The sequence below is a fragment of the Homarus americanus genome, unplaced genomic scaffold (assembly GCF_018991925.1).
Source record: "Homarus americanus isolate GMGI-L3 unplaced genomic scaffold, GMGI_Hamer_2.0 scaffold30535, whole genome shotgun sequence".
Taxonomy (NCBI): domain Eukaryota; kingdom Metazoa; phylum Arthropoda; class Malacostraca; order Decapoda; family Nephropidae; genus Homarus; species Homarus americanus.
This window is the reverse complement of record NW_024732440.1, coordinates 2,914,224-2,926,252: the sequence shown is the minus strand read 5'-3', so window position 1 is coordinate 2,926,252 and position 12,029 is coordinate 2,914,224. Positions and strand designations below refer to the sequence as shown.

Sequence of the window (12,029 nt, the reverse complement as noted above, 5' to 3'; positions counted from 1 at the left end):
GCTGTTAATCACGTTTGTATTCCTCTTGGGTTTCTCTATTGGATCACTGTTTGATAACCAATCTTTGCACTGATCATTTTAGGAGCGCCTATAGGACGTATCTTGTCTGTATGAGCGCTGACTGTGTGCGAGCGTACGTGCCTGTTGTCATTGCCCTAAAATTTCGTCAATGTGGTCCAGCTGCGCTTAAAATTAGCTCGTTGATACATTTTGACCAGTATATGTCTCCTTGATTTCATATTATTTTTCAATGTTCTTTTTCACATTTTAAGAATTGTCAAAATATCCTGAAAAAAAAAACTTTCGCCTGACGTCAAAAATATATAAATGAAGTAGATACTGATACATATTGAGGAAATCTTCACTAAAACGTAACATGGAATTTGCATAACTATTACAAATTATTAAACAAAAAAAAAAAAAAAATATATATATATATATATATATATATATATATATATATATATATATATATATATATATATATATATATATATATATATATATATATATATATTTATGCTCGTCTGATAAGTTAATTTTGCTCATCATTTTTAATATATGATTTTTGTAGGTTTATTGTATATTGATATTGTAATGCGTGTTTTATTGTTCTTCATATTTGCTAAAGATTTCAGTTTCTATGTTGGAAGTCGTAGTAGTGACCCAAAAGTTGCTTTCTTCTGTATCGTCAATTCTTCCACTTGTTCCTTGAGGCGAGTATGTAAAACTTGAGCTATTGATTACGTTGTTACTGCGGGTAAAATATTTTGTTGTGTGTTTTTGGTTGATCTATGAATAATTTATTGAGTTAAGGTCTGCTCCCTTACCTTTATCAGCCATCAGTGGTAGCCTTGTTCGCTTGGGTGCGTCATTGGATAAGGATTCTAGATGGAAATGTAAAAAAAAAAAAAAGTGAGAAAAAAAAGGTTATGATGACTGGCAGGAAAACGTACAACTCATCATGTTAGTTGTATAAGGTATCTACCATCCCCAAATAATATTTTAGCAGACTGGAAGAAAGCTGAAATTAGCTATCATGCAAGAACCTTTTGAGACGATAAAAAATGCTATCCATAAACTTATCCGAATCACTTACAGCCATACTGGGGGTGAAAGATCACACACGCACTACAGTTCTGTTAGATGTTCAAAGATGAAAGAGACTTAGTCATATTGGCCATCTACAACTCTAGTGGTGACAGATGATCACCCAGGCTCCAAAAGTAACAGTTTTGAATTGCCACTGAGATAATTGAGAAAAACCAAGAGATAATTGGTGAAGCGTCTTCAGATATTATCCGTCCATTCTGGTCCCTCCTCCGCGAGACTCGAAACAGTTGAAGTGTTCACATTGTCCCACTAAAAACAACTATATTCCGCCACTTTGCCGACAAGACAATTTAGATTTTTTTATGGGTGCGCCAAGAGCCAGGGTGTATTATAACAGTATCGGAATGCTGGGAATAATACCGACTGAAACAGACCTCCAGACTGTGACCACTGTGTGCCTATAGTTTTGAGGTCTTTTGCTTTGAAAACTTTCACAGGAGGAGTTGAGTTTTACAGACTTTGCCCCTCATTAGACTTCTTTTTGAAATTTATGAAAGAGTCATGTTCTGTTTTCGAAGTCTTGGTTGAATTCAGGGCCACTGAAATATAACACTAAATTGTCTTTCAATACATTTGGATGGGTATATAGGCCTCGACGGGTGAATATAAATAAGGTGGCCTATGATAAATTTTATTTGAGATAAATTAGATTATCATGACAGATATAAACAAAATTCTGAAATATAGGTCGGTAAACTTGCTTCTAGTGTCCAAGTTACTGATATGTTTTTTGTTGTTGTTCAGTACCGAAGAAGTCCATCTCTCTCAGTTTGTTCATGAATTCGATCACGGAAGGCATGACAGCTTCGGCGGCGTTAATATCCTGAATATCCTTCCTGTTAAGTTCTTTGCCCTCAGCATCTGCAGTGGCCTTCAGGACCTTACGTGAGAGGGGAAGGAAATCAAGCATGACCTGCTGGACGCGTTCTGGGTCGGTGGAGCGACTATTTCCCACACGTTGCAAAACTTCAGTGATTTCTGGCAGGATGTCAATAGTGGCGGCGACGAGTCTCTGGTTTTCGCCAAGGTCTGCTGATTCTGGCTGTAAGATCCCTGTGGCCTGGTAGGTCTCATGAGACCTGGGGGTCTGGTAGTTCTGGGGCTGTCCTAGTGCCACGGAGGCACACGCGGCCATGCAGAGGAGGATCTGAGAAAATAATATTCTTTAAATTTAAGAATAAAAATTATGGAATTAGTGATAATATATATATATATATATATATATATATATATATATATATATATATATATATATATATATATATATATATATATATCGTAGGTATAAGTTGGTTGTTCCATGGTAGTAAACAATGTATTAAATAATTTTTTTTATCATAAATGAATTAATCTTAACAATGTTATGGCAATAAAAATATTTCCTCATTTGGCAAAAACGTCAATTAGCTTTTTAAACTTCAACGGCAATTATACCTATGTATCGTAAAATGGTTGGCAAACTCGCCTCGCAAACGAGTGGGCCCGGGTTGGATCCCCGATCAGAGTGAATCTATGGGCAAGATTCTTTATGCCATTTGCCTCTGTCTACTGAGAAGTAATTGGGAACCTGGATGTTAATCGATTTGCGGAGCTGTTTCAGGGTAATGGTTAGCCAGTGCAGTTGGCGAATTGTCCGTTCTTAGATTAATTCTTAACACTGGGTCATGCAACTTGTTAACACAGTGTGTAGCTGGTTGTGTTGCCGACAGATTCTACACCTTAAACAAATTCACGCCCAGTTGGCCGTAGGGCCGGCCATCCTTGACCACAAGGGGCAACCATTGTTATGTTTGTGTTTTTCATAACGTGTGTAGTAGGTTCTGATAATGTAAGCCGCTGTGTCAACACCAGGCAAGAATCCTTGACGTAAACTTCGTACATCAAATTCGTTATATCATCAGCCAACGAGATAAAAATGGGTGGATGAGACAGCTGAACACAGCTGACGACTGTGTGACAGAACTTGGTGCGCAGCTTCACAATTCAACACACTTCTCGACACAACGTTGAACTCACCTGGCGATACATCTCAGGTAGAACGTTAGAAGTCAACTGAAGACTTCCCGTACCGTCTCTGCCTTATATACCGCACTGCCTTCACTGGCTCAGCTCCTCCTTAGTTCAAGGTCACGGATGGCCATGAAATGACGCGCGGCAAATAACCGTTCTTACATCATGATAGTCTTTTACAGTTATGGGGTGTACGACGCCATTTACGATGACCTGAACACTTTTCGAAGCTTTGGAGAAGTCTTGAAGCAAGTTTCCTGGTGGGAATACGACCAGTTTTAGAGCGGCGTTTGAACTGTTAGTAAGATGGATATCATAATTAATCAGACCCATAAAATTATTTCGAACTTAGTAATATTATATTTGGGGTTTATTCACACAAAATAATAATAAATACAAATGAATACAAAAATTACCGATTATGGAGAGAGAGAGAGAGAGAGAGAGAGAGAGAGAGAGAGAGAGAGAGAGAGTAAATAAGCTAAAATGATCCCTGACTTATACAACGTGACCAATATAATATAGAATTAGAATTCGCTGAAGACCTCTGCACTCTTATTACTTACACTTCTAGATATAAAACCCAATACTCTGTTTGCCTTAATTCGAACATTAACGCACTGTTTTCTAGGCCGTAGGTCCGGGCTTACAAGTACCCCTAGGTCTCTTTCACAAGTCGACTTCTCTAGGTTGATGTTGTTAAGGCTGTATACATTGACAGTATTTGTTCTTCCAATATTAAGTACGCTGCACTTATAGGTGTTGAATTTCATTTGCCATTTTTCAGACCACTCCTGCAGTTTATATAGATCCTCCTCTAATGCATTTGCATCCTGCCCTGAATTAATCTGTCGCCCTATTTTGGTGTCATCCGCAAACTTGCAATGTCACTGCTGATTCCAGTATCTAGATCGTTTATGTAGATTATGAACAAGAGTAGGCCTAGTACTGACCCCTGGGGAACCCCACTGGTTACACGACCCCACTCAGATTTAACACCATCTACGCTGACCCTCTGCGTTCTATCGGTGAGCCATGATTTTATCCAATTTAAAACTTTCCCCTCGATACCATGAGCCTTAATTTTTCTCAGAGGCCTCTGATGCGGTACTCTGTCAAATGCTTTGCTAAAGTCTAAGTAAATAACATCGTAATTTTCGTCATTATCTACTACCACGAAGACTTTCCTAAAAAATATCAGCAGATTTGTTAGACAAGATTTTCCCTTTGTAAACCCGTTGAGAGTCGTAGATTAATTTGCTTCTCTCTAAATGCGATCGGATACTATCTGCTATAATTGATTCAAGAAATTTTCCCACTACTGACGTCAAACTGATCGGCCAGTAATTTGACGCTGATGCTCTGTCTCCCTTTTTGAATATGGGTACTACATTTGCCTGTTTCCACAAGTCTGGCACAACTCCGGTGTCTAATGATTTTGTAAATAAGCTTACGAGGGGTCCGCTAATCTGTTCCCTACACTCTTTCAAGACTCGAGGGAAAATTTCATCCGGCCCTGGGGATTTTGTCTTCTTTAGTTTATTTATCTTCTTAAGAACATCTCTTTTCTGATAGTGATATTCTTTAATTTCTCTTCTTCCTTTCCCTTAAATATCAGTTCCACCTTTGGAATTTCATCGCGAAATTCCTCTGTGAAAACTGATAAGAAGTAGCTGTTCAATGCTTTGCTTATTTCATCGCTGCCATTTATCACTTCCCCCTCCCTGACTTTAAAGGCCCAACTTTGTCCTTGACCTTTGTTCTATATACCTGGAAAAATCCCTTGGGATTCGCCTTGGATTCTCTTGCTATTTTGATTTCATAGTCTCTCTTTGCTTTCCTTACATTTTTCTTAACATTCCTAGATAGTTCATTATACCTATTTCTGAGCTGCTCCTCCCCTCCCTTTAATTTCTTATATATTCCTTTCATTATTCCTATGTCATGTTTAAGTTTTCTGGTCATCCACCTTGGCTCATTCTTATTTGACCTAATTTTTCTGTATGGTATATTTTGTTCTTGTGCTTTATGTAGTATACTAGTGAATATATTATAGTCATGATCAATTGTTGTCATCTATGACCTCACCCCTTCCTACTGGTGTCTGACGTGACTGTTCCCAGGTGACCTCACCTAGGTACCTTCTTAACCCCTGATAATCCGCCAACCGAAAGTTTGGGACTCTGACCATATTGTCATTGTTTTTCGTTTCCCAATTTAGGGTGAACCTGATTTCTCTGTGATCACTGTTACCTAGTTCTTCCCCTTCTGTGATATCTCTGATAATATTTTCTTTATTTGTTAATACTAGGTCTAATATATTGTCGCCTCTAATAGGTTGTGTAATTAGTTGTTTCAAAAAATTGTCCTGTACTGCGTCTAGGAAGTCTTCAGATTCATAGTCACCTACAATGTTGTCCCAGTCAATATTTCTGAAGTTGAAATCCCCCATAATGCACAGGTTGTCATATTTTGCTACCCTACTCATTTCCTGCCATATGGGCTGAGCTGCTTCCTTCCCAAGACTTGGGGGCCTGTAAATCACTCCCATAATTAGTTTTTCTCTTCCTTCCGTGATTTATACCCATACAGACACGGTTCCTATTTCACCCTTTATTGAATTATTAATATAACATTTTATTGTATCCTTGACGAAGAGTGCGACCCCTCCCCCCTTCTTACCTTCCCTGTCCTTGTGAAAAAGGTTGTACCCTTCTATGTGGTACTCTGATAAAAAAATTTTACTTGCCAGATTCATCCAAGTTTCGGTGATTGCTATGACGTCTACATTCTCGGTACATACAACCGCTCTCAGCAAGTCTATTTTATTTCTAACGCTCCTACTGTTTGTATAGTATACATTTAAACCTACCCTTCCCTGGTCCTCTTTTACCCCTTGTCCTGAGTAACCAATTTTACTTCCCAGGACCAGCTTGTTTTTTGACTCCCACTTACCCCGACCTCTCTCTACTGGCGAAACCCCCCGTTTGGAGTAGCAATTTCACGCTCCAGGGATGCAGACAACGTCTTTGCCCACGCACGAGACAAGTGTACTTCGTCACGACTGTACAGGTAGTCGTTGCCAGTTATCAATGAATGCCCAACCATTGTTTGTACAATGTTTTTCCAGTCGGCAATTTATAGCAATTGCCCTGGACAGCCATTCACGACCAACCCCTCTTCTAGGCAAGACACCACATACTCTCGGGATTCCTCCCCTATCTCTAATCTTCCCCAGCGCCTCCCTATACTTCTTGAAAAGTTCCTCACTCCTAACCTTTCCTATGTCGTTTCCTCCCACACTAAGACACACTACTGGATTGGTACCCTCCCCTGACAAAACCCTATCTATCCTCTCAGCTACATGCCCTATCCCAGCCCCAGGAAAACACACCCTAGTTCTACGTTTCCTATCTCTTACACAAAAAGTCCTATTTAAGAACCTCACCTGGCTGTCCCCAACTACCACGACCTTACCTGTGGGCAGGGGTTGTACAACTGCCCTTTCCTCTCCTTGCTCCATACCGTCCTGCCTCTTCTCTTCCTCGCCAGCTTCCTCCAGCACCTGGTAGGGGTTACTACACTCCACACCCTGGTCAGCTTTCCTGAGTCTGACCCTAGTCCCCTTGGAGACAACCACTCTCCACTCTTGCTCCTCCTTCGCAGGTGTCCTGCTAGGCAGGACACCTACCTGAAGGAGTTCAGTCCTGAGGGCTTTATTTTCCCCCTTTAGAGTGTCAAGCTCACTCCTCAACTGCCCCAGCTGCCTTAGCAGAGTGGCCAGTAGGTCGTCTTTCCTCACACCACGCTCCTCTTCTCCCAAGACACAACGATCCAAGGCGGCCATTTTCCTTGGTCACTAACGGGAGCACTTGGGGCCATGACCTTCTCCAAGCTGGGTCAGGCAGCAACTGCTGGGTCAGGTAGCATCCCGTGCATCCATAACAGCAGTTATTACATGAAGTTCACCAGTGAAGTACTCCAGGCGCACCTTGTACAGTTTAAAGAGAAGGAACGGATATCCTGATGGCAATGTTATTGTCCGTCTAAAATCATTGTCCATATTTCATGCTCGCAGTCATAGACAAGAACGTCATGTACAGAAGCCCATCAGGACCACCACCTTCAACAGAAAATAAAAGACATCTACTCTACTCCTAACAGACCGTACCAATACACTGAAGTTCTCCGAATATGGTACAAACTCCGCTCCTTTCTCCTCTCCATTTCACCTCACTCGCCAACAAATTTGACTAGCTCGCCACCAGTCAAGACAGTTACTGCCAACGTCATTGCCATCTGTGAAGGATATCAACTCTTTCATCACCTCCATACACATAGACGTGGATGGGACGTTGCCCTCCTGTCAGGATGAACTACGTCAATCACGCCTGTATGTTTCAGCTGATGTGGAGGCATTATGGGTACGTGTTGTACCACATGCCCACCCTTGCCACACTGCCTCAATCATATACTGTGTGGTATACCACCCGCCTCCCTCACCCACCAGAGACACTTTTATCAATCACCTCATTACCACCTCAAGAGTAAGGTACCTTTGTTTGCTAATCTCAAGTTTAGACATAAAGAGGCACAATATTTTGACTCCCAAATTTGATTTTTAACATGTTGACAAAATTGACACACCCTAGTACCCATGTGGGGATTTTAACGAAATTGACACCACTGATATATGGGACCAGCTGCTACTATCACAAGCTGTGAACCTCCTTACTCGCGGTCAAAACACCCTTGACCTTATCTTAACTGACCTAGCGGACCAGTACCAACCACCTCAACCAATAACTCCTATCTGGTGTAGCACACACCTATCAGTGTTTTGGTCCAGGTTTCCTGCATGGTGTTGACACAAGGGCTTATGTTAAAAGAACCTACTATACACGTGATGAAACACACACACAAACATAACAATGGTTGCCCCTTGTGTTCGAGGATGGCCGTCTAGGAGGCCCGAGAAGTGAATTTGTTTAAGGTGTCGCCAACATAGCAACCACACCCTGCGTTAACGAGTTGCATGACCCTCTGTCAAGGAATATTCCTAGGTCGGACAATAAAAGAGAAAGAATATTACAAATACAAATAACAATGATACTAATACTAAGGCTAATGTAATATTAATGATAACATGTCATTAACGTTGACAATAAAATGCTTTGAACAGTAAAAAAAAATAGAGCTAATTTTAGTTACCCTAGTTTAATAACATTATTTTATAAAAAAAAGTAATACCATTGAAATAAGTGTTACCTTTCGTTTATAAAAATTGCATTCCTGGTTGTTTTGTATTTCCTAGTTGTTAGGCAGTTAATAAATCTGAAAGCAGTGCACTGTTCGTTCATGTTAGGAACAATAATCATCCCATAGATTGGGAAAACAGCTTAGAAGTGTATAAATCATCATGTGTCACAGAAAGACTTCTGGTTGAAGCAAGTTTGAGAATTTAATTCTATAAACCTTAGTGATGGTCAGTACAAAACTTATAATATGTTACACAAATTTATTTGTTAGTGGCCCAAGGTTAAAAATGCTTTGAAAGCATTCGAGTTAGATGTAGGATAGATAATTAGTGGGTCCCATATTTTTGACCTGACTTAACATGACTAGTTACGTCGTCCATTCTTTCAAGCTCCTTCGCGTGTGTGGTGGTGGTGTGCGGATTAGTGGATGTCATGTTTATGACCTGACCTTATATATATATATATATATATATATATATATATATATATATATATATATATATATATATATATATATATATATATATATATATATATATATGTATATATATCTATATATATCATTTAAGCCATCTAAGAAATGACGGCTTCAGCGAATTCCAATTCTATATTATATTGGTCACGTTGTATACAGTAAGTCAGAGATCATTTTAGCTTATTTAATCTCTCTCTTTCTCTCTCTCTCCATAATCGGTAATTTTTGTATTCATTTGTATTTATTATTATTTTGTGTGAATAAACCCCAAATATAATATTACTAAGTTCGAAATAATTTTATGGGTCTGATTAATTATGATGTCCATCTTACTAATAGTTCAAACGCCGCTCTAAAACTGGTCGTATTCCCACCAGGAAACTTGCTTCAAGACTCCTCCAAAGCTTCGAAAAGTGTTCAGGGTGTTAGAGCCGATATTGCTGAAAAAAGATCAGGGCAAGAAGGTCATCGTAAATGGCGTCGTACACCCCATAACTGTAAAAGACTATCATGATGTGACAACGGTTATTTGCCGCGCGTCATTTCATGGCCATCCGTGACCTTGAACTAAGGAGGAGCTGAGCCAGTGAAGGCAGTGCGGTATATAAGGCAGAGACGGTACGGGAGTCTTCAGTTGACTTCTAACGTTCTACCTGAGATGTATCGCCAGGTGAGTTCAACGTTGTGTCGAGAAGTGTGTTGAATTGTGAAGCTGCGCACCAAGTTCTGTCACACAGTCGTCAGCTGTCTCATCCACCCATTTTTATCTCGTTGGCTGATGATATAACGAATTTGATGTACGAAGTTTACGTCAAGGATTCTTGCCTGGTGTTGACACAGCGGCTTACATTATCAGAACCTACTACACACGTTATGAAAAACACAAACATAACAATGGTTGCCCCTTGTGGTCAAGGATGGCCAGCCCTACGGCCAACTAGGCGTGAATTTGTTTAAGGTGTAGAATCTGTCGGCAACACAACCAGCTACACACTGTGTCAACAAGTTGCATGACCCAGTGTTAAGAATTAATCCAAGAAGACCGGACAATTCGCCAACTGCACTGGCTAACCATTACCCTGAAACACGCTCCACAAATCGATTAACATCCAGGTTCCCAATTACTTCTCAGTAGACAGAGGCAAATGGCATAAAGAATCTTGCCCATAGATTCACCCTGATCGGGGATCTAACCCGGGCCCACTCGTTTGCGAGGCGAGTTTGCAAACAATTTTACGTTATATAGGTATAATTGCCGTTGAAGTTTAAAAAGCTAATTGACGTTTTTGCCAAATGAGGAATTATTTTTATTGCCATAACATTGTTAAGATTAATTCATTTATGATAAAAAAAAATTCATATTTTAGACATTGTTTACCACCATGGAACAACCAACTTATACGTACAATATATATATATATATATATATATATATATATATATATATATATATATATATATATATATATATATATATATATATATATATATATATATATATATATATATATATATATATATATATATATATATATATATATATATATATATATATATATATATATATATATATATATATATATATATATATATATATATATATATATATATATATTATCACTAATTCCATAATTTTTATTCTTAAATTTAAAGAATATTATTTTCTCAGATCCTCCTCTGCATGGCCGCGTGTGCCTCCGTGGCACTAGGACAGCCCCAGAACTACCAGACCCCCAGGTCTCATGAGACCTACCAGGCCACAGGGATCTTACAGCCAGAATCAGCAGACCTTGGCGAAAACCAGAGACTCGTCGCCGCCACTATTGACATCCTGCCAGAAATCACTGAAGTTTTGCAACGTGTGGGAAATAGTCGCTCCACCGACCCAGAACGCGTCCAGCAGGTCATGCTTGATTTCCTTCCCCTCTCACGTAAGGTCCTGAAGGCCACTGCAGATGCTGAGGGCAAAGAACTTAACAGGAAGGATATTCAGGATATTAACGCCGCCGAAGCTGTCATGCCTTCCGTGATCGAATTCATGAACAAACTGAGAGAGATGGACTTCTTCGGTACTGAACAACAACAAAAAACATATCAGTAACTTGGACACTAGAAGCAAGTTTACCGACCTATATTTCAGAATTTTGTTTATATCTGTCATGATAATCTAATTTATCTCAAATAAAATTTATCATAGGCCACCTTATTTATATTCACCCGTCGAGGCCTATATACCCATCCAAATGTATTGAAAGACAATTTAGTGTTATATTTCAGTGGCCCTGAATTCAACCAAGACTTCGAAAACAGAACATGACTCTTTCATAAATTTCAAAAAGAAGTCTAATGAGGGGCAAAGTCTGTAAAACTCAACTCCTCCTGTGAAAGTTTTCAAAGCAAAAGACCTCAAAACTATAGGCACACAGTGGTCACAGTCTGGAGGTCTGTTTCAGTCGGTATTATTCCCAGCATTCCGATACTGTTATAATACACCCTGGCTCTTGGAGCACCCATAAAAAAATCTAAATTGTCTTGTCGGCAAAGTGGCGGAATATAGTTGTTTTTAGTGGGACAATGTTGAAATTGACAACAACAAACAATAACAACAGAAAAGCTATTATTGCAACAACAGTAAATAAATAGCAATACAAAGCAACAGTAACAACAGAAAACTAGAACAACAACAACAACAAAACAGAGAAACGAAAAATAAAATAAAACAACAACAACCAAAAAGGTTACACCAACCAACTTTCACGAAGAAACCAGTGAAAAGATTAGTGATCAATCTGATAGTGAAACAAATGTAAAAAATACAAGAATAAAAAATAAGAGTGAAAACAGTGTTGAATAATGCTTGACACCTGACGAGTGAGCGTCAAACGGTAACTGCTGAAGGTTGTAACTAACGTTGATCTTCACACCCACCAGTGAGGACCAACGACACTACATGAGATGCCAAAAGTCTTGACATCACCACAGGAGAAACATGATGTCTACCAACACTTCGTAACAAGCGACAAGTCAGTCGCACTGACAACAATCGAGGGTCACGGGTAATGTTGACCTGCGGACCAAACAATGAGGTCCAATAATTACCCCCATGTGAAAAGTCCCTCCATTATTATATGAGAGGTGAGAGACCTCACCACACCTTTGTCTCGTGTGAAATG

At 39.4% G+C, this 12,029-nt stretch overlaps 2 protein-coding genes across 2 annotated transcripts; one reads left to right on the top strand and one right to left on the bottom strand.

Moving 5' to 3' along the window:
• Window positions 1-1,730: 1,730 nt before the first annotated feature.
• LOC121868765 lies at window positions 1,731-3,228 on the bottom strand. The gene is made up of 2 exons (XM_042369651.1): window positions 3,130-3,228; window positions 1,731-2,260 (listed from the first exon to the last, which is right to left on the bottom strand). The coding sequence occupies exons 1-2, from the start codon at window positions 3,139-3,141 to the stop codon at window positions 1,829-1,831; spliced, it is 444 nt and encodes a 147-aa protein (XP_042225585.1). The 5' UTR covers window positions 3,142-3,228; the 3' UTR covers window positions 1,731-1,828.
• Window positions 3,229-9,448: 6,220 nt separating this feature from the next.
• On the top strand, window positions 9,449-11,055 carry LOC121868764. Its single transcript, XM_042369649.1, has 2 exons — window positions 9,449-9,526; window positions 10,526-11,055. The coding sequence occupies exons 1-2, from the start codon at window positions 9,515-9,517 to the stop codon at window positions 10,955-10,957; spliced, it is 444 nt and encodes a 147-aa protein (XP_042225583.1). The 5' UTR covers window positions 9,449-9,514; the 3' UTR covers window positions 10,958-11,055.
• Window positions 11,056-12,029: the final 974 nt, after the last annotated feature.